Source organism: Hyperoodon ampullatus (assembly GCF_949752795.1).
Source record: "Hyperoodon ampullatus genome assembly, chromosome: 2".
NCBI lineage: Eukaryota > Metazoa > Chordata > Mammalia > Artiodactyla > Ziphiidae > Hyperoodon > Hyperoodon ampullatus.
In genome coordinates, this window is record NC_136915.1 from 113,863,285 (window position 1) to 113,887,046 (window position 23,762).

Sequence of the window (23,762 nt, forward strand, 5' to 3'; positions counted from 1 at the left end):
GAGAAAATGGGACGTTGCCTAATCTTTGGGGCACTGTGTTCGGTCTGGGGCCTCCAATTTGTGGGGACACTGATGACCAAAGAGGAAGGTGAGAAAGAGAGTGGAGTCTGATGGGAACTGAGTCCTGTGAGGACTTGCTGAAGGATCAGAGACCATTAGATTGAAGAAGATGAAACCTGAATTCTCAAACTTTTAAGGGGCCTTCAGCGGAAGAGGGAAGATCAGCCTGCTTCACTGGGTGCTCAGCATGTGCTAAATGCTTTGCCCTGTGCTAAGCACTTTTTGTGAATTATCCCACTTCCCGGATGTCCTGAGGCTAGCTTGCCCAAGGTCACGGCTGTAAGAGCTTGAGCAAGACCCCAAGCCCATATCTGCCTAGATGGCAATGGTTTAACCACCAGCCTATGTTGCTTGAATTTTTGTGTGGCTACAGAAAACAGTTAGGACCCAAGTCAGAAACTATGAGGAGTTTAACTTTAACCAATATTAGGAAGATATTTCTAAGTCAGAGCTGTCTGCAGATGGATTGAATGGTCTTTTAAAGTGATGAGTTCCCTGTCCCAGAGCATGGTCAGTAGAGGCTGCATGACTCTGGAGAGATTAAGTACATGTATGATGTCCAAGGTAAATGGTGGAACCAGGAGGCACATGGTCTTTTAACCCTGAGTTCAGGCTGTATCCAGCCTCTGCACACTGTGTCACTGCACGTATTGGCTCAGCTGCAGCATATTTAACACTTTCAAAAGGAGTTTTACTCAGTAGGCTCTGTGCCCCCTCTATTGTAGGGGTGTTGAGCTCATATGGCCCTTCTTAGTGTGTCTGGGCCTGTCTGGGCCAGCCTGCAGGGGCTTTGTTGGCAGGCAGCTCCTATGAGCCTCTTGGGAAAACAAAATGACCTGGTGTGGTAGGGTTGGTGGGTTCCCAGGGCCACTATTCCCAGGCCACGAGGGGATGTGGTTGCCAGGGAAACTCTTGGGCAGTGCACAGAGCCGGGAAGTAGACATCCAGGTGGGGTGGGAGGTGGAGCCCAGTGGGGTAGGGCTGGGGATGCTCAGTGAGGTTCCATTTGCAGTATAGCATATCTCGCCCATATACCCTCCCAGCTCAGCCTCTGAGGGACTGGGGCCAAGCCTCAGGGGACGGAGGAGCCTGTATTAAATGGAAGGAGAAAATCTCATGAAAAAATCCCCTAGCAGATATGCTATGAGAGCGGGAACGCAGGGCTCCCCATCAGCTTGGGTGGCAGCAGCCATACCCGCAGTGGAGGGAGGTGGAAAGCACAGAATGGCAAGGAGTGCACACATGACGTGTCCCAGGCCACCAAACACATGGAGAAGGCCTGTGGGGTGAGGGTCCAGTCCCTTGCTGGTGGGTGCCTGCACTGAGATGCAGGGCACCAAGGGATCACCAGGGGCAAACAAAACCACCCCAAAGTTGAAAAATGGAAAAGTTGACAGAATGTGGGTTTCCTGTCTTGACTAATGTCAGCCCACAAATAGATGTGGCTGACGTGGCTTACAGGAAACCCTCCCTTTTCCTCACCTTGGCTCCCTCCAAGGATTCCCACCCTTGTAAGATTTTTGGCATTGTCTCCTCCCAGTGGTACAGCCTTTTTCAACTGGTCCTGGGGATAAGACTCAAGCCTGGGTGCCCTTAGGCATCCATGATAAGAAACAAGCAACTTCCCCCTTATACATCAAGGGTGGTACTAGCTGTGTACCTTCCTTGGTGGAATCAGGAAGATGGTCATTCCAGCCCATTTCTGTAGGGCTTAATTCTCAGATCTCAGTTGAGAAAGGTTGGATGATCCTTCCCAGCTGGAGAAAGAACCCTGTCCTTAGCTGGGTCTACCTAAGGCAAAAATCCTGGAGGTGAAAAGGCACTGGCCACCTCCCAGCAGAGAGAGTTTATGGAAACCTAGTGTTTAGTGTAACACAAGTTGGAGTAATTTGGGGATTGACTTGACTGGAAAAATGGAATGGTTTCTCAGTGCAGTGGAGTTCACTTTGCACCCACACTGTCCCAAACTAATCTTATGGGCATTTTCCTCATTTCTTGATTCTCCTTTCTAAGAGGTGTTACTCATTACTTATAATTTGTGAATAATATATTATTTAATATAAATAAAAATACCAAGAAACCAGTCACAAATTAACGATTTCCGTGCGTAATTGTCAAAGAGCACAAACATACTGCCAGTAAGAAAGGAAAGAATTGCTGAATCAAAAATAACAGAGAAAGAGCAAGTGGGCTGAGGTAGTAAGGATGGGGAAAAATGTAAAACATGCACATGAAATAAAAATGGGACGCTACTAGAAGCAGGAACGAGACGCAACCTTGGGGCAGAGGACCCAGTCCAGAAGTTTATTCTTGTTGCCCTGGGCGCCGGCGCCACAGCAGGGTTAAACCTGAACTCTGGCGGCGCCAGGAGCTGGCCGACTGGCTCCTCCCCCGCAGCCCGCCCCTTCCCGTGAGACCCCGCCCACCGGCCCCCACCTGTTCGCGTTCCCCCGCCCGCCCCGCGCCCCCTGGCGGAGCGAGCCTCGGCCCTGACCCCGGTACCAGCCTCCTCCCAAAAGCCTTGGCATTGAGGGAACCACCTACCGGCTGGCTGTTTCTCCCTATCGGACGGGGCCTTCCGCGTCATTGCTGGGATCCCAGAGCCTGGCCCGCCTAGAGCCGGTGCTAGAGAGTTAATGCAGCCCTGCCTCGGACCACACCTCACCTGCATAACTCCACCTGCCTGGACACTGGTTCTAGGTCCTCCCATAATCATCCCGCGGCCACAGAGGGGCTGTAAGTGGCACCCCCGGCCGAGGAGAGAGGACCCCAGCCTAGGCTCACGTCATCCCCCTACCTTGTCCACTAAGGCCACTGGCAGCTAAGTCTGAAGGGGAGCCCTTTAGGAAGGAACTTTCATTGAGCTTTTCTGAGAAAATTATATGTAAAAACTGAGTGAGCCGTTCAACTTCACATTCCAAGCCCTGTTGATATAAAATATGAGTTCCTGTGCAGGATGAGAAGAGGGGCTTTGTGGAGGGAGAAAAAACAAAATGCTCCCTCTTTACAGTAAAACACACACACACACACACACACATACACACACACACACACATATTACCATGCATTCTCACTGAAAATACAATAAAATGTAATGAAAAAAATCACATGTAACATCCCACAGAAAACAATAGATGTATTTTCCTAGCATTTTCTATGCTTGTTATACATCTATGTATTTTTAATTGGTAACATCCTATATAATACCTTTGTGTGCTCTTTTAAAAAATATTACATCACGACTATTTTCCTACCTTATTATAGTCTTTGAAGGATGATTTTTAAAAATTGTTGCCTAACTACCCATCATATTGATGTGCTATGATTTATTTAACTGTTTAAACCCTGGACATTTGCTTGGTTTCTGATTCTCCACTGTTGTAGAACGCATCATGCCGAAGAATCTTGACATAATTGATTATTCCATTAGAATAGCTTCCTAGAAGGTGAATTCCTGGGTTAAATTTATGAACTTGTAAAGGCTCCCCTGACATACTATTTAATTGTTTTCCAGAAAAATGGTGCTAATTTTCCTTCTTGCCGTCAGTATGAAACAACCCATCCACCCCACCACAAACAATAACAACTTTCTTCAGCATCGAATTATATTTATTTAAATTTTTGTCAATTCTGGAGGAGAAAAAGCAATTCTCCTTGTAGTTTTAATTTGTAGTTCTTTGATTTGAGAGGCTGTGTTTTTCATTTTATTGGTTATTTGTATTTCTTCCTTTGTGGTTGTCCGTTTTTATTTTTAGCCTATTTTTTTTTTTTACTGAGGAGATGAGTTTTTCTGATTGGTAACTAAGACTGCTTTGTACAATAGGGATATTTACCTCTTCTCATGTTTGCTGCAAATATTTTTCCTAGTGTAACATTTGCTTTTTAAAATAAATTTATATTTTTTGAAGGACAGAAATCCAGAATTCTATGTATAATATAATCAGATATACCAGTCTTTTCCTTCACATTTCTTCTCTTCTAAGATTATAAGCTTAACAATTCTCTCCCATCTCAGGACTGATTAAATATTTACTTTGTTTTCTGTAGTTTGTTCATGGTTTCTTCTTCTACATCTGACTCTTTAATCCACCTGGAATTTATTTTGGTGGCTGGTGAGAGGTGGGGTTCTAATTTGATTTTTCATCCAAGTATCCAATCTTCCCATTAACATTTATAGAATAATCTATTCCTTCCTAATTGGTTTTTTCCTCAAATATTGGGTTCTCACATACTAGGATTTATTTCGGGAGTTTCCATTAGGTTTCATTGATCTGTCATTACTGATTTTTCAGTAATGCCACAGGGACTTAATTACCTTAGTTTTGTAACACATTTTAATATCTAGTGGAGAAAGTCCCCATCAAAGGTCTTCTCTTTCAAAAACAATTAAGCTATCCTCTTTTATTTATTAAAACATCCTCAGAATCAGTAGGTTTCCACCTTCAAATTTCTAATTTTGTTTGTGTTTTCTTTTTTTCTTGATTAGATTGATTAGAAACTGGTATCTTTTGGATTCACAAATTCTGTTTTTCTTTTTTTAAATTCATTAATTCCTGTCTTTGTTATAAAGCTAATTTGTTTTGAGGCTTGTTCTGTTCTTCTAATGAATTCAATTTATTTTCATGCTTTTTATTTTAAATGAAAAATCTTAAGGATATTTTTCATCTGAGAACAACTTTGGTCACATCTGAGTTTTAATATATAGAGTTGTTATAATTTTTCAAATAGTCTTCAATGGTAGTTTTGAATAATTCTCTTTTGACCAAGTTGTAATTGAGGAGACTGCTTTAAAAGCCCCCCCACCCCCGCCAAAGTTTCCTTTTAATTGAAGTTTATGGCCTTGTTGTTAGGCCTTGTTGTTGTTGCCTGAATTTTTTTTTCTGTTGTTTTGAAACGTGTGGCCAAGAAGTTGATTAATTTTTGTAAATGTCAATGGATGCTTAAAAAGAAAATGTATTATTTGTTTATAGGCTACAAAGTTCAAAATTTATCAGTCAATTAAAACATTAAAAACTCAGATCGTCTATCTCCTTATTTATTTTTGCATAAAAGTTCACAGTTTTCCTGTGTATAATATTTTTATCCATATTAAATGGTTCCTTTGGACCATTTAATGGTTTTGGCTTTGAATTCAACTTGGTTTAAAATGAGGATTTCTACTCAATTGCCGTTTGGTTTGTACTTAACTAATAAATTTTGCTATTCACTTATTTTTCTGGGTTCTTCCGTTTTAGGTACCTCTCTTGTAAACAGCGTAAAATTAAATTTTGCTTTAAAATCCTATCTAAGTAAGGGACATTGTCTTCTAATTGGGGAGGTAAATTCAATTATGTTGATTGTTATAAATTTTAAGTTTGGTTTCCTCTCATCTTGTTTCAGGCTTTCTGTTTTTAAATTGTTCCTTCCTGCTTCCTTTATTTTTCTGTCTCTGATGATGTTTGTGTGTCTCATCCAGGAATGTGGAAAATGCACATTCTCAAGGTAGGGAAAAGCAAGGCTCTCAGGCAGGGGGTTGGGGGTCCCGGGTCTGCTGACCCCTGGCTCCATGACCCAAGGCACATTGCATAACGGTAGCCTCCCTGGGCCTCCATTTCCTCACGTGTAGGATGAAGATAATGATAGTCCCTGTACCTCATAGAGCTGTGTCTGGATTAAGTGAAATAACACCTGGCTGATGCTATCGTTATCATTATTATACTTATAAAATTCTCCCTGTGGTTGCCTTTAGCTTTAAAAAATGATTTAAACTATATTTCTCTAATTATTAAAATTGAGACATAAGGCTTTTAAAATTCTCTTCTACTTAAGATGATGAATTTATCATGCTTTTACTAATCCTTCCTAGACAACTTCTCTCAACTTTTTTTTTTTTTTTTTTTTTTTTTTTGCGGCATGCGGGCCTCTCACTGTTGTGGCCTCTCCCGTTGCGGAGCACAGGCTCCGGACGCGCAGGCTCAGTGGCCATGGCTCATGGGCCCAGCCGCTCCGGGGCATGTGGGATCTTCCCGGACCAGGGCACGAACCCGTGTCCCCTGCATCAGCATCCGGACTCTCAAACACTGCGCCACCAGGGAAGTCCCTTCTCTCAACTTTTTAATCTGAGAGTTAGCAACCCTCTCATTATTATGGAATTATTATTTTGTTGCATACATTTACTCTTTCCAGAATCTACTTTTTCTTTGACATTAGAACTTCGTTTTACAATCAGGTTTAAATGTAGTCTGGATTTCATGTTTACCTGGTTTCAATACTGTCTACCTGTCTTTCTTTCATATAGTTCCATTATTAAGATCTTAATCGTGATTCATCCCTTGGTCAACGGACACACAAGCTCCAAAAAAAAGTGTAGGTTGTAGCCTTCTGAGCCCGCAAAACTCCAAGAATGACTTTTGTTCCTCTTGTTTCCTCATGTAAATGACACGAATGCCCTAATGTCTCCTGGAATTTAGGGTTCTGAGGAAAAGTCAGCTCTGTGTTGCCTATGTGCTTCTAGGATTGTTTAACCTTATGATTCAGAACATTTTCCAGAAAAAAAATTATTTTTCCCCCTATTCTAAGTGGAAAACAGGAAACTTTTTGATCTGAATAATCTTAACCTCCCCACGACCGCCCTGGCAGGCCAATTCTGATAAAGTTTTCTTCATGTATGTCCTTGATTTTGCTTTTATCCAAATCATTCTGGTTTCTTCCTCCAAAATAACTCTAGAGCTAGGATTTAGCCTTGATTCTGCAGCTTCCACTTCTGTCCTATTCACCCTCTTCTCTCATCTCTTTGTTCTTGTCTTCTACATTTGGAGAGAACTTTGTTTGTCCTTCACATTCCGCATTTTAAAAAATTCAGTGCCCCAATGTGGATTTTCTTTTTGCTAAAACATTTTCATTTTCTGTGAACTCTAGGCTTATGTGAACCAGATACATTTTCATTTCATATCTGCCCACTCCTCTCTATCATAGAGATCACATCTTCTTGCACTCTGTAAGGGATGCCCAAGAATTTTCAAATGTTGCTTTCTGTTCCTCATGATTAAACGTTATTCTGCATCTTCAGAATTATTTTCCTCTTTCTTAATGCTGCACATTTGTTTCAAGGCCTCCTGTATGATTCCCCTTCCCTCCCCTCCTCAGTCTCCCCCACCCACCCCCTGCCGGGAATTCATCTTTGAATTAGGAGTGATCTATCCAGACCTGGCACCCGGCAGCAGGATTGCCCTAGGCTGCTCCTCTGCCCAGCGGGGTGCTGATTTCCCCTTCCTCTAGCTAGAGGGCAGGGTTCCAGTTCTAGCAGGCTTCAACCAATGTGACAGGATACTTTCCTATCCTTACTAACTAGTCCTCTCATTCCCCGAACCAGTGGTTTGTATCCTCTAAAGTCATGGACTCCTGCTAGTAAAAAATTTTTGAGCATGCACCCTCCCCCTGCTATATGTATATTTATTATAAATTGTCCACATGTATTACAGTCTACCTGCATATTAAGATTAGCAAAGATTAATTTTCTTAGATAAAAATAACTATGAATAGAAACTCTGATCATTTCTTCCCGTCGTCCCAGTGGGTCACTGTGCACGTGTTACACATTGGAGGTTGTGCCTGGCATCAGAGGGCCCGTGAGAACCCATTGCTCTCAGAGCTCTTCCCAGCTCTGCCCAGCACACAAAGCCTCTATTTGGGCACGTGTGTCAACCTCGTGCTATGTACTTCCTTCTGTAGACCTTCTCTCTGCTTCTTTCTTGGAGCTGAAGCCCCTGGCGGAGGTGGTAGGAGATTGTGGGAAGGAGATGGGGAGGAGGAGGGAACTGTTCTTGCTCCCAGCTTCCGGCTGGTGCAGACCTGGGTGTCTTGGACAGAAGCAGAAGAGACTGGAGGAAGGAAGCCTCTTTTTATCTTCCTTATGATGGGAGGAGTGGCTCTCTTTTAATGAGAGAAAGAATGGCCACTCATTGTTTTTCTCCAGTTCCAGCAGCCAGGTCTCCAGAATCCATTTTCTCATGAAAATGCCAATATACAGACTTAGATGAAAGTTCACACCATCACCAAAGACCTGTTGATAGGCTGGAAGGCCTGAGATACTGACACAGCCTGTGAGCAGAATTTGGAGCCTCAGGAGAGAAGAGGCCAAAGGGATTCCAGTCACGAGGGTAGGACGTCATTTACAAAACTTGGCTCGGGATCACAAGACTCAGCCCACTCTGTCAGTGTCATGGGAGGCCTTGTCGCTCCTCCCAGGGAGATAAACAGCCACATGTGAGCTGGCAGACTTCGTTCAGGGCGTGCCAGGAAAGCCCCCTTCCTGCCTTGCTGCCTTTAGGCCTGGGGCCCCCCGTGGTCTCTCCACCAGCTCAGCTGCTTGGCGTGTGACAGTGTTTAATGAGGAGGTTCCTCGGATGGGCTCTGGGAGGCCTGTGGGAGGCTGGCACGTGACCAGGAGAATCCCAGAGAATGGGGAGTGCCACACTGTCAGGCCTCAGAACCCATGATGTAATGTTTCACCGGGGTCCAAGGAAAACAAGCCTGCTGTTGATACTGCCCTCCCAGCAACCAGGCGCTGCCCTCCCCATAGCAGGCTGTTCTGGGTAATTACTGATTCCCTCTCCCTCCTTGGAAGGAGGAAATGTGAAAAACCTTTATTGTCACATAAAAGCCAACCCCAGATATGAGAAATGTCTTTCAAAATGAGTCTTGCTGAAGAGGGATTTCCATAGCAACTTCAGAAGTGTGTGTTCACAGCTAGAGATGCATCCGGGCTGATGAAACCCACCTGGAATGTGAACAAGCCCTGCTCTGGGCATCAGCAGAGGGGAGTTTTTCTAGAGCCTGTCATGCTGCTATGTGACCTTGGGCGAGTCCTTTACTCTCTCTGCTGTCTCAGATGACAGAATTGTCATTGATCAGGCTGAGAGAGAAAAACGGAATCTTCCCCACATTGGACAGGGCAGGTCCTTCCACCCTGGTCCGAGGCTTCAGTCCTCCAAAGCACCGCCTGCCTCCAGTTTCTGTCCGGTCTCTGGTTGAATAATTCCTATCTCAGTCTCTGCCAATCTTGCTGATTATTTGACATTGGGGAAGGACAATGCTCATTTAAGCTTGATTCTAAAAGAAATTGCTTGGTCTTTTTAAAAGAAGCACTTTGCCTGATTAGGAAAGAATATACTTACTCATAAACGCTTCCACAGCTCCATAGGTCAGATTCCTGGGAAAGAGTCACTGGGACGCTGCGATTTGAGTGTGGGAGGTTTGTTGGGGCTGCTCTCAGGATCAACACCCATGGGCCCTGAGGGACATAGGACTGGGGAGAGGGAGGGGTTGAAGTGCCATGTGATCCCTCAGGAGCCCTGGAGCCAGGAAGGCCCTGCAGAGCTGTGAGGTAAAGGGGCTGGGCCTTTCAACTCCTACACTGACAAGTCATTGGATGCTTGCTGCCCTGGGCAGGAGGCTTGATCTTAGCTGAAGCAGCTCCCTTCATCCAGGGCAATTCTGCCACAGCTGACAATCCCAGCTGAGGGAGTGAGAGCCTGGGCCGAGAGGGGGCCCCGGGGTGGCATACCACAGCATCCACTACACTCGGGTATGTTTGAATTTAACCTGAAGGCAGCCCTGAAGACAGGGTGGTAAAATGGTTAAAAGCACAGACATCAGAGGCAGGCAAAACAGCAAGACTGGGATTTAAGTGCCAGTCTCAGTGGCTGTGAGACGCTCAGATCGGGAAAGTCGCCAGGGGAGTCTAGGCCACAGTTTCCTTGTAAGTGCAGGATTCAGCCTGGGCTGGTGAGACAAACATGAAGTTCAGAGTCAGAAGCAAGTTCAAATTCTGGCTCCATATTTACTGGCTCTGTGACCTCGGGCTAGTTACTTTACATCAGTTTCCTCCGCTCTAAAATGAGGACAATCACAGTGCCTCTACCACAGGGCTACTGGGAGGGCAAATGGAGATAACAGTGAAGTATTTCACACAGAACTGGCACAGGGTAAGCTCCCAAAAAACAGGGGCAATGATAACACCCCACATGTTTTAATATATCTCATGTGAGATCTAAGCAAAAGCCTTTTGGTCAAAGGGTCTTTTCACAAGAGAAGGGGAAGCTTTAGGAGAACCTTTGATTTGCTCGTTGCTTCTCTGTGCCTTTGCCTTGGACTTCAGCTGGGCATATCAGTCATCTCCGAAGACAGAGGCCCATGGTCTGATAGAGGCCAGGTCAACCCAGCCCCAGTGTGGAGGTCATAGAGTGTCATTCAGTGCCAAATAGCATGCAACAGAGTACTCTGCAAACTACACACTCGGATGATGAAGCACGCTCATCATCCAATAAAAAATCATCACCCAGACTTCTGACAGGTTCAATAAACAATGAAACTCACTTGCTGGTACTTTGTTCCATGTTTGCGCATCTGAAAAATGGGGTAATGATACACACCAAACAGGGTCGATTTGAGGACGCGGAAGATTTCAAACACCTTAAGGGGCTATGCAAATTCAATTATTATTGCTGTTAGAAGACTCAGCTTTGATCAATTAAAAAGGAAAACAGGAAGAGCATAGGTCCACATATAGTAGGAATTGGTTTGTTCTAATTATAAAAAGGCAGCCACAAGATTCCCAAGAGTTATCAAGAGATCTCCGTTATTAGTATGAATAGTCACTATCATGATCACAGTGTACGCTTCACATACGTTATCTATTTGACTCCAACAACAAATCCTATAAAGTTGGTATTATTATCCCCAGCTTGCAGATGAGAAAACTGAGGCCCAGACTGGCACCATATTGCTCAGCTAAGGGAACTATGAGGAATCTGGGGTTGGAACCCAAACATATGCTTTCTCCATTGCAGAAAGAGTGTCTGCTTACCAGAGAAAATTCATGAAGCCTGGTGAGTTATGGTCCTACTTAGAGCAGATGTTATAATGTCAGCTGCTGAGTAATGATGGGGTTCTGAATACATGGGTATCGTGGGTCCTTCAGGCTTTGTATGTGAGAAATGTCTCCCAGCATGGCACTGGCTCTCAGAGACTGACCCTGCCATGTGCAGGGGTCCCTGTCTGGCTGCAGCAGAATGGCCTCTTTATCTGACTGTGTGTCTGCTGGCCAAACATCTGAAAGAACTGTCTGCACACAGAACATTTCAAAATAGGTGGGAAATCTGGTTCAGTGAACCCCTGAGATATTGTTAGACTAACTCTCCTCCAGACTTCTTTTGCTTGTTTTATCCCTCCTGGGACACTGGTACATGGAAGATTTGATAATACAATTTTTTGTGTGTGTGTGGTACGCGGGCCTCTCACTGCTGTGGCCTCTCCCGTTGTGGAGCACAGGCTCCGGATGCACAGGCTCAGCGGCCATGGCTCACGGGCCCAGCCGCTCCGCGGCATATGGGATCTTCCCGGACCGGGGCACGATCCCATGTCCCCTGCATCGGCAGGCGGACTCTCAACCACTGCGCCACCAGGGAAGCCCTGACAATATAATTTTATGTGATAATGAATGAAGGGTGATCTGAGTAAATTACACAGGACGCTTGACCAGGCCTCCCAGCATACTAAAAATAACCTCTCTCAAGTAAATATATATCTACCTTCTATCTCAAGTGATCCTCACTTTAAAATGAGGACACTGAGGCCCAGAGAGGTGAAGTGACTTGCTCAAGTCTCACGGCTACTTAGGGGCAGAATCCAGGTTTTTAACCTCAGTGTTCAGACTCCACATATGAAATCAGAGAAAATGAATATCCAGGACAAGCTTGAAAGGGAGAGGAGTCAGTAAGGGCAGCTTGAGGATGGCGGTGGAAACGGGTAGCCACAGACCTACCCTTGAGCCTTGATGATGGCAGTTCTGAGGGGCTGGCATGATGCCCTAGAGCCCCAGATCTCTATTAGGCCATATCCCCCTTCTCTCCTACCAGCCACCAACCTCCCAAAACAATGTTTCCCAACAGTGAGGTACTTCTCAAACTTTAAGGTGCATACAAATCACCAGTGAACTTGTTAAAATGCAAATTCTATTCAGTAGTTCCAGGGTGAGGCCTGAGATTCTGCAGTCTAACAAGTTACCAGTGATGCTGATACTGCTGGTCTGTGGACCAAATTTTTGAGTAGTGAGGCATCCATAGTGATGTACAATGAAAAGCGTTGGTGGGTGAATACTCTTGAGAAAATCTGGACTAAACAAAATTAAACCAGTTTCATTACTGCAGGACTTCTCAGAGCCTTTAAAATGCTAGCGAACATCCTTAATCTCCAAGAGGGAGAGATAATGCAGAAATTGCAAAGTGTTATATGTGAGAAAGGGGTAATGATATAACCAGAACGCTTTGAGATATACTGGTTTACAAAGAATAGGAAATGAGGATTATATATGCATTTTTCCCAGCTTACCTTGGTTCCAATGTTTCAATGTTGCAGTTCATATTCAGCCCCAACCCGGTCCTCTCCTCTCCCATTTTCTCCTGAGGTGTCTGGGTACATGCCTGATTCTTCCATCAGACCACATACATCTGGCTCCCCCACACCCCGCTCCTCCTCCCTTCCCCCATCCCAACATGCGCTGTGTGCTCAGAGGCCCCGGTCGAGTGGAGAACCCGACCCGCTGGAATACCTTTCGCAGACGCGGACGGTCCAGGCAGCGATGATCCACAGTGAGATGCTGAACACGAGGAGCACGGTGCCGGGGCAGATGGTCATGAGGGTCTTCATGACGAAGCGCGTGTTGAAGTTGATCTTGTTGAGGGCCCCGATGCTGCGTGACGAGGCGTCGGTGAAGAGCTTGCTGTGCAGTAGCATGACGCGGGCGATCAGGTACAGGCGCAGGAACATCGGGATGGACAGGATGATGTCCACGTCGGCCTCCGCCCGTGAGGGTGTGTAGGAGAAGGCCAGGCGCGCCGTCCAGAAGAACTTGTACTCGCCAGGAATGGGGTGGATGGCGCACACCAGCATCTCCAAGCTGATGTAGAGGATGCGCTCGTAGGTCATGGCTATCCGCCAGTCGTCCGCACCATTGTCGATCACGAAGAGCTGTGGGAGCAGACAGCCTTGTTAGCACAGCCAGGATGGAACCACACAGCGGGGGCGAGGGAGGATCCGGCAGCTGATCCGCCTCATGGCCCTCTTTGGAGGCCTCGCCTGGGTGAAGAGAGCCCTGGACAGGGAGTCAGGAGACCTGGCTAAGACACGTCAATCTCTGGGCCTCCATTTCTGTAAATTGCTTCCCAAGATTCCTTCCAGCTCCAAGGAGCCCCTAAACTGGTTGTTTCATGACTAGGAAGATGAACAGCTCACTTGTATTGAACACAGGTCCCTGGGCCCCTGCCAGGCCCTGAGCTGAGCCCTGAGGGGGATGCGGAGATGAAAAAGCTATGTTTCCTGAGTGAACTCATAGGGCTGGCACAGACTCCTCTTCCCACTGGGAGAAAAGTGCCTGCTGGCAGCACTTTGCTCTCTGTCGGTGGTGGGGTGTTAGTGGTGTGGGCCCTGGAGCCAGACTGCCTGGGTCTGGATCCTGATCCCAACACGAACTAGCTCTGTGACCTTCAGCAAGTTACTGAGCCTCTCTGTGCCTCAGTTTCCTCATCTGGGGACAATGATAATAATACCTGCTGCATAGTGGTCGCTATGTGGCTGCAATGGATTAGTACGTACAAAGTGAAGAGAATCCTGTCTAGCACCCAGCTCTGTAAGTATTAGCTATTGTTATTTTTAGCGTTATTAATCCATGGGGTCTCTTTCTGTTCATGAGGGTTGGGCTCAGTGATGTCTAAGCTCCCTTCCGGCCCTAACCTTCCTTCCACAAAGATGAGGCTCCCACTGTCGCACCAGGAGGACTGGCAAAGCAGCCGAAACAAGCCTTCACTGAGCATCTGCTATGTGCTGGGTTCGCATACTGGGAAGGCCCAGGCTTGTTCTCAAGGAGGTCCCACAGTGGGGGGTCTCCCACACCCAATGACTGTGAAGGGGGCCTCACGTTCTTCCCCTCCATGGCCCCAGTCTCCACATCTGTGAAATGCAAGGCCTCTGAGATCCACCTTGGACATCTGAAGGTTCTGATTCTTAGAAGGTGAGGTCTGCAGTCAGGGGCCTGTGCTGGTCATGGGGACCTCCTGGACAGGTATGCGCCTCACTTATGAGAGGCGATGGAAGCATTTATCCTCATGATAATCCTGGGAAGGATTCATGGCCAGAAGGAAATTAGGCTGCGTTAGAAAGAAATTAATGTTGGGGCCAGGGTTGGGTGGAAGAAGTTTGATTTAACCTGGAAATACACCCTTCAGCATGGAGGGAGTAACAGAGAGTTTAGGTCAGCGTGGATTGGGCGTGCTGGTTGAAGGCTGAGCTAAGCCTTGCTTGCCCTCACACTTCACCCCACTTCACAGGGAGCTTAGGAATGGAGAGGCCCTTTACTCTGTGTGTCCCCCTGTTTCCTCTGCAGTTTGGGCCAAAGGAACATTCTGCTGTGTTTTGAAGTTAGTCACCAAGCACCCTTCTCTTCTCCCTCCTTCACTGCCTGCCCTCTAGGCCACCATGCCCACAACCAAGGACCCAGGAGAGAAAACCGTGGCACCCATGTCTGGGGCCTCTGAGGGTAAAAAGGGCCCATCAAGGGATCTGTGTTGGGGGACTTCCCTGGTGGTCCAGTGGTTAAGACTTCGCCTTCCAACTCAGTGGGTGCGGGTTCGATCCCCGGTAGGGGAGCTAAGATCCCATGTGCTTCGTGGCCAAAAAACCAAAACATAAAACAGAAGTAATACTGTAACAAATTCATTAAAGACTTTAAAAATGGTCCACATCAAAAAAATCTTAAAAAAAAAAAGAGGATCTGTGTCATGTCTGAGACAAATTCAAGGTGAACCAATCAAGTCACATGACTTGAACAGGGGTCTCCTGCTTGCCTTACTTTTAGGGTGTGCCTGTGATATTTGTCTGCCTCATGGAGCAAGTGCCAGGCAACTCAGTGGGCTGCCCAGAGGCAAGGGCAGCTACAAAAGTGCACAGGGAGGGGAGGCAGCCTGTGAGAGCACCTCTCTCACCTTTCTGGACCATAGTTTCCTCTTCCTTCTGCCCTGGGACCTCACACAGCTATCATGGGGAGTAAGGGAGATAATGGGTATGAAGGGCTTCATAAACTACAAAAGATCATTCATTCATTCATTCATTCAACAAACATATGTTGGAGGCCCTCTATTTGCCAGGGAGCTGGGCATTCAGGGTTCAATGAAACAGCTCTGAGCATGGCCCCCTGTGATGAAGATCATGGAGGGGAACTAGAAGGCTCTATGGGAGCAAGTGGCTGAGGGGCTGACCTCTGCCCAGGCGGCTGTAATTAGTAAGGTGTGCTCTCTGAACAGGAGAGGGTACCCAGCACAACACCAGCCGAGACTCCCCCTCCCTCCTTCCCCAGCGCAGCTGAGCTGGGGGGTTTTCCAGACACAGGTTTCCACCATCAATTAGAGGGACCTAGAGGCTGCTCAAAGGATTCCCTCTGTTTCTAACTGCTGCCGACAGGCTGAGCCATGGCAACGCGACTGCCTGGCCAGACTCTTCAAATACAAAATGAAAACCATCCACCCTATAAGAACTGCATCAGGTTACTATAGCAACCGGGTTCATTCTGGGCAGGAACTGAAGTAAAGAGTCACAGGTTCCTTGGATTTCCTGATGGAGAATGAGATTATATACCATCCAAGTTAAAGGTGAGGCACATCGGCAGTTCTGCCCAGCTTGACAGGAGGGTGCTGGCCCCGGGGTGGTGTCCCCACCTGCCTCCCAGGTGCCCCGCTTCTGTTTCAGTTTCCTGGCGCACGGCTTGGGGTGGGGGGACGACATGGGTAGTGGAGTTGGAGGCTGATGAGCTAGACTGAAGTCTCACACATCCAGATACTTGCTGTGTGATCTTAGGCAGGTCACACCACTTCTCTGAGCCTATTTCTACATCTCTATCATCAGACTATTAACCTTGACCCTGTCCATCGCACGGGATTAGCATTAGGATCCAATAATACAGATAAGAGGGAATGTGCTTTACCAACTACAGTTGGGCCTCCATATCCATGGCTAAAGAACTGTGGATCCGGAGGGCTGAGGGTCCTACACCATTTTATATAAGGGACTTGGGCATCCTCAGTTTCCTGGAACCAACCCCCTGTGGATACCGAGGGATGACTATACTCTTAAAATGTGAGGGATTATTAATCCGGCTGGCTTGGGAGGCACTCATAAATAGTATGTATGGGGGCCAGCAGGGAGATATTTCAGGTGGCAGATTGAGAGGCTCTGCTAGACAGGGCTCCAGTGCAGGGATTTGTGGATCAGCAGTGTGGGCAATATGGCCCAGAAGATTCCATTGCTGTCCCATATGAGGATGCCCTTGTGCTTGCTCCCATCTGACTCCTGGAACCACAGTTCTCCAAGTGTAGCCTCACTCAGACTTAGGCAGGTAACAGTACCCCACACTGCCATGTCCTCACTCAGCATCCTGTTCATTCCTTACAAATCACAAATTTCAGTTATGTATTTATTCATGTTTGCTTGGTTTTTGCCTGTCTCCCCCACCCCAGAGCAGTGGTTCTTGACCTGTCTGCACATCAGAATCACTTGGAGAACTTGCCTAAAAATACCCACACTTGGACCCCAGACCAAACCTCTGGGCATGAGGCCCTGGCATTGGGATTTTTCTTAAGCTTCCTTGGGTAAGCCTAAAGTGTAACCTGGATTGAGACCCACCAGTCACAGCTGGACTGCCAAAGGGATAGGGCCGTGTCCACCTTGTTCCCTGTGGTATCTCCAGTGCCAGACCAGATCTTAGCATATATAGGTGTTGGGTAAATTCTTGCGTAGTGAATCAATAACTACTGCTTACTGTGTGACCATGGATGACTAAACACCCCTCTCTTGGGCTCAGTTTCCTCCTCTGAGGAATGAGGGGATAGATTGGATGATCCCCGAGGTACCTTCTGCTCTGAAGAGCCCTTATTCCATGGTCCTATCAGACCTTGTGTGTGGTCTCGGGGCACATGAGCTCCCAGGGGACAGGACCCATGCCTGGCTCATCTCACCTCTCCCCAAGGCCTGAGATGGTCCTGGTACACAGTGGGCAGTCAATAGAATTTTAGTGAGTAAAGGGGTGGGTAGGTGGATGACTGTGTCATGTGAAGAAAAGGACAGGTGGCCAGTGGCCCTTTTTAACCACCCAGAATGGAAACTCCCATAGAAAACTCATTGCTAAGCCTGTGAGTAATGAAGTACCTGACGATTTATCTTATGCCATAGGAAGGACATCCTCCTATTCCCAGGGGGTGGTCCAATCTGGAATAAAGGGTCACAGGTGATCTCCAAGCCTTAGAAAGTGCTGGAGAAGTGCTGGAGCACTGCTGGACCAGAGTGGGGAGGGTGGCAAAGGACTGTCCTTCCCTCCATTTGGGTCTCAGCCACCCATGACTGGTTCTAGAACAGCCTGACTGGTCACCCTGATGAATTTTGGAAGAGTGCTGAGGTGATATGGATGGGATCTGGCATGGGACAAGGGGTGCCAGAGGGCCCGTGGAGGTTTGGGGTGTGGGGTCTGCTCTGAGCTGTCACAGAGTAGAAGCCTCAGAGGCCGGGGGCTGACAAACATGTTTCCTTCTGACCTGGCCTGGGTTTCCCCTGAGTGAGGAAGGAAAGCCACGATCTCCAAACTGCTGTGTCTTTCTGCCTCACACGGTGATGCCGCTCATTTGGGGTATGGCCGGACTGAAGATGGAATGCTTTGGTGCCAGGGCCTGTGGTCACCTGCAAGTCCCACTCTTACCCCAGATAGTGTCCTGAACAGAGCTGGCTCCAGACCTGATCCTCTGCCACTTAACTGGTTCTAAGAGCCTGCGGGATTTTCAGCCTGTGGTATAATTCCAAGAGCTTTGGGAGGGAGATTTTATGTGAGAGAGCAATTCCAAACTTGCCTTCAAGGAGCTTGTAATTAGAAAGAAAGGAGAACCAACTTAGTCAATTCAACTCAACTCAATTCAAGAAAATAATTAGTAAGAACCAACTAATACTTGAAATTTGCTAAGAGAGCTGATCATGTGTTCTCAAAAAAATAAAAAAGGTAATGATGTGAGGGGGTAGATGTGTTAATTAACTTGACTGTGGTAATCATTTCACAATGTATATGTATATCAAATCAACACACTGTACACTATACAATTTTATCTGTCGATTATACCTCAATGAAAAAGAACCAACTAGGTGAGAACACTGTGGTGATATAAATATGAATCAGACACATGTCCCATGAATCAGCTCACAATCTCAAGGAGCTCTAGCATAAGAGAGGCATGATAAGGGCCCATCATGGAAAGCTTCTTAGGCAAGATAGGGATTCAGTAGTGCTTGGAAGGCCTGTATCAGCAAACCTGTTGTGGTGCCACCAAAATGCCACCAATTCCTCCCATCCCGTTTGTTTCTTTCTTCACATGTGACTTTGCTTCTCCTCCCAGCAAGAGGTACATACAGTCCATTTCTCAAGAGGTACAGTCCATTTCTCCCTTGAATCTGAACCTGGCCATGTGCCTTCCTTTGGCCAAAGGGACATTAGATAATGTGATGTAGCTGAGGTTTGTAGAATGTCAGTATGATGGGGCTTGCTGTAGACACATGGCCCCATTTTCCCTGTCACCCCAGCCTACAGCCAGCACCAGCTGCCAGGCACACGAGTGAGGTCATCCTTGACCAGCTGCATGACAGAAGCTCACCCCAAGTGAGACAGCAGAAGAACTACCAAGCTGAGCCCTGCCCTGATTGCTGACCCACACAATCGTGAGCTAAATGATTATTGTTTTAAGTCGTTAATTTTGGGGGTGCTTTGTCATGCAACAAAACTAATACATAAACAAATCTAATTCACGCGTTTACTTAGCATGCGTATTAGAAGTTGGGTGATTTGCCTGCCATGCCCAACACTTCTCTTTTAACTTCTCATGCCACAGCCCCTAGAAGGAACTTCCACCCTCACCCTGCCACCCCGCATAGTTAATCAGACAGGGATGGCCAGTCTATCTCAAGTAACTGGGTAACTGGATGAAGAGGGGATCACGATCAAGGGCAAGGCCAGCTTCCCCCAGCCCTGCCCCACCCAGTGGACGCATCATTTCATATATCAAAGAATAACTCAAAGCATTTAAAAAATTATTTTGCAAGCAGCTGTGTTATTTTGCATGCAATGTGTTTCTCACAGGCGAGGAAGTCAGCTGGTAGACTGAATCGAGGAGCAAAGGCAAAACAGAATTTATCGGGTGTGAAGAAGAAAAACTGCAGGGACTCTGGGAACAGTGAATCTTGTTGGCAAACTTGGGGGGTAAATTGATCAGCTGGCAGCTAGCAAAAAGGTCAGTGTGGCATTCCATCCTTGAGTGGCCAATTAGAGGTATCGAAGAAAACAGTTCAGTTATTTATGGGTTCTCCAGGAACACATGAATTTTAGCTGTGGCACATGGGTGTGTAACAGGCTCCCTCTCTGTAAAGTCTTCTGGGCTCTTCCATCTGCACCAGTCAGACCAGGTCTGCACGCTTCCCACACTGGAGTTTCTCACAGAGTAATCGTGTGGTTCACCAGCTCACCATGGGGGCCAACTCTGAAGGGTCATCTGGTCACCCCAGGACAGGTCATTTCATGTGCAATCACTGGAGCCCACCATGTGTTAGCTGCAGGACAGGAAATAGGCTGTCTCGACAGGGAGACACGGAGAATGTCCCAGAGCCCCCAGTGTCAACCTGACAGAGCACCAAGCACCAGGGAACCTGCCCTTTTTTTTTCCCCCTTTAGTGTAAATACATTTGGAGTTGATTCATTGGATTTGCTAGTTTCCCCCTTCTATTTTGAAAGACATGAGGCCTTTTCAATTCTTTATTTAAGCAATATCTTTCCTTAAAATGTTCTCAGCTAGTAGGGGAGATCCTGCTTAGACATTTTCTGACCCATCTGAAAAACTTTCATTCTTGCACAACTATGAATTTTTTTTAATTAAAGGAGAGAAAATGGAAAAGGCCCTTGTGTTCTCTACTATTCTCTCTCTGTGAGAGAAAAAAATCCAGGGAAAATTTCCATGATTAAAAAAAAATATATGCAGAAAAAAAGCAAGAGAAAAACATTAAAGATATTCTTAAAATCCAATAATAATATATATGTATTTTTTTCCCAAACTCCCTGGAGCATATATTCTTCATGTACATCATTACTATGGGGGTTTCCATGGAAACGACATCAAAAGTCCCGTAATACCTAATTAGGTTTCCCCAAGGACAAGAACTGATTGCCAGTGATGAAACGAATGTCTAGGTTTGCAGTAATGGTTAACATAAAATTTCCAGTCAGCAAATGCTCCTTGGAACTAGCTGAAGAAAGGGAGGAAGGAAAAGAAGGGAAGGTAAAAGAGAGGTCAGCAAGTAGGGTGGCTGTCAGAAAAGTCTATCATTCTACAACCAACAAGACTCTCAGAGGGTTGGAGTCCATGCTAGCCAGCTCTGAGTCTTTCTGAGAAGAAATCCTCCCCTTCTGAAACAGATACGACTTACTGGGCCACGTGTAATATTCTTTGGTGGCTCTTTGGCCTGGTCAGGGTTCTCCTGAGTGCCCCTAGCAGAGTTCATATGTGGTCTCCTGCAGTGGGCATGAGAACCCATGGGACCCTTGAGCCTGAAATTTGTTCGGGACTGCCAGAGACCAGTGGTGACCTTATTAAGCCCTTTCTTGTCCCCAGTTCGTAGAGAGTGAAAGCCAAGTTACAGCATTTGAGGAAGCCAGTATTTTTCACTCACATAACAAGAATCGTTAACAAGAATGGTGCCTGACCACGGCACCATTGGGGATAGAGTGCTCTGCCACTGAACATCTGTGTGTGGGCAAGTCCCTTTCCCTCTCTGGTCCTCAGATTCTTCATCTGTAACATGAAGGGTTGGATCCAATTTGTGGTTTTCCATTTTCTCCTAGCTGTGGAGCTGTTTCTTCTAGTGAGACTTTTCATTAAAGCCCAATACAGGAATCAGATAAACTCAGAGCTCTTCTGGTTGAAAGGGTAGAAAAGAGCATTCAAAGGCCAGTCATAAGAAGGCAGACAGCAGTAGCAAGACGAACTACAATCCTGCAGCCTGTGGAACAAAAACCACATTCACAGATAGATAGACAATATGAAAAGGCAGAGGTCTATGTACAAGATGAAGGAAAAAGATAAAACCCCAGAAAAACAACTAAATGAAGTGGAGATAGGCAACCTTCTAGAAAAAGAATTCAGATAATTATAGTGAAGATGATCCAGGACCTTGGAAAAGAACGGAGGCAAAGATTGAGAAGATGCAAAAAATGTTTAACAAAGAGCTAGAAGAATTAAAGAACAAACAAACAGAGATGAACAATACAATAAATGAAGTGAAAACTACACTAGAAGGAATCAATAGCAGCATAACTGAGGCAGAAGAACATATAAGTCACCTGGAAGACAGGATGGTGGAATTCATTGCCGCGGAACAGAATAAAAAAAAAAGAATGAAAAGAAATGAAGACAGCATAAGAGACCTCTGGGACAACATTAAATGCAACAACATTCGCATTATAGGGGTACCAGAAGGAGAAGAGAGAGAGAAAGGACTGGAGAGAATATTTGAAGAGATTGTAGGAGAAAACTTCCCTAACATGGGAAAGGAAATAGCCACCCAAGTCCAGGAAGCACAGAGAGTCCCAGGCAGGATAAATCCAAGGAGAAACATGCCGAGACACATAGTAATCAAACTGGCAAAAATTAAAGACAAAGAAAAATTATTGAAAGCAACAAGGGAAAAATGACAAATAACACACAAGGGAACTCCCATAAGGTTAACAGCTGATTTCTCAGCTGAAACTCTACAAGCCGGAAGGGAGTGGCATGTTATATTTTAAGTGATGAAAGGGATTAAAGTGATGAAAGGGAAAAACCTACAACCAAGATTACTCTACCTGGCAAGGATCTCATTCAGATTTGACAGAGAAATCAAAAGCTTTACAGACAAGAAAAAGCTAAGAGAATTCAGCAGCACCAAACCAGCTCTACAACAAATGCCAATGGAACTTCTCTAAGTGGGAAACACAAGAGAAGAAAAGGACCTACAAAAACAAACCCATAACAATTAAGAAAATGGTAATAGGAACATACATATCAATAATTACCTTAAACTTGAATGGATTAAATGCTCCAACCAAAAGACACAGGCTTGCTGAATGAATACAAAAACAAGACCCATATTTATGCTGTCTACAAGAGACCCACTTCAGTCCTAGGGACACATACAGACTGAAAGTGAGGGGATGGAAAAAGATATGCCATGCAAATGGAAATCAAAAGAAAGCTGGAGTAGTAATACTCATATCAGATAAAATAGACTTTAAAATAAAGAATGTTCCAAGAGACAAGGAAGGACACTACGTAATGATCAAGGGATCAATCCAAGAAGAAGATATAACAATTATAAATATATATGCACCCAACATAGGAGCACCTCAATAAATAAGGCAACTGCTAACAGCTATAAAAGAGGAGATCGACAGTAACACAATAATAGTGGGGGACTTTAACACCTCCCTTACACCAATGGACAGATCATCCAGACAGAAAATTAATAAGGAAACACAAGCTTTAAATGACACAATAAACCAGATAGATTTAATTGATATTTATAGGACATTCCATCCAGAAACAGCAGATTACACTTTCTTCTCAAGTGCTCATGGGACATTCTCCAAGATAGATCACATCTTGGATCACAAATCAAGCCTCAATATATTTAAGAAAATTGAAATCATACCAAGCATCTTTTCTGACCACAATGCTGTAAGATTAGAAGTCAATTACAAGGAAAAAATGAAAAAAACACAAACACATGGAGGCTAAACAATACGTTACTAAATAACCAAGAGATCACTGAAGAAATCAAAGAGGAAATCAGAAAATACTTAGAAACAAATGACAAGGAAAATACAACAATCCAAAACCTATGGGATGCAGCAAATGCAGTTCTAAGAGGGAAGTTTATAGCAAACAAGCCTACCTCAAGAAACAAGAAAAATCTCAAATAAACAATCTAACTTTACACCTAAAGAAACAAGAGAAAGAAGAACAAACAAAACCTGAAGTTTGCAGAAGGAAAGAAATCAAAAAGATCAGAGCAGAAATAAATGAAATAGAAACAAAGAAAACAATAGCAAAGATCAATAAAACTAAAAGCTGGTTCTTTGAAAAGATAAACAAAATTGACAAACCATTAGCCAGACTCATCAAGAAAAAGAGGGAGAGGACTCAAATCAATAAAATTAAAAATGAAAAAGGAGAAGTTACAACAGATGCCACATAAAGCAAAGCATCCTAAGAGACTATTACAAGCAACTCTATGCCAATAACATGGACAACCTGGAAGAAACGGACAAATTCTTAGAAAGGTATAACCTTCCAAGACTGAACCAGGAAGAAATAGAAAATATGAACAGACTAATCACAAGTAATGAAATTGAAACTGTTATTAAAAATCTTCCAACAAACAAAAGTGCAGGACCAGATGGCTTCACAGGTGAATTCTATCAAACATTTAGAGAAGAGCTAACAACCATCCTTCTCAAACACTTCCAAAAAAGTGCAGAGGAAGGAACACTCCCAAACTTATTCTATGAGGTCACCATCACCATGATCCCAAAACCAAAGATACTACAAAAAAAGAAA

General features: G+C 45.3%; 1 protein-coding gene across 2 annotated transcripts in view; it reads right to left on the reverse strand.

Moving 5' to 3' along the window:
* Positions 1-23,762, reverse strand: part of KCNN3 (potassium calcium-activated channel subfamily N member 3) — a gene marked incomplete at both ends in the record, with an annotated part of 172,457 nt that overhangs the window by 46,617 nt on the left and 102,078 nt on the right. For both annotated transcript variants that reach the window (XM_079698150.1, XM_079698149.1), the window contains one exon: positions 12,650-13,068. In XM_079698150.1, the coding sequence (XP_079554276.1) occupies positions 12,650-13,068 (419 nt within the window). The remainder of the gene's footprint in view (positions 1-12,649; positions 13,069-23,762) is intronic.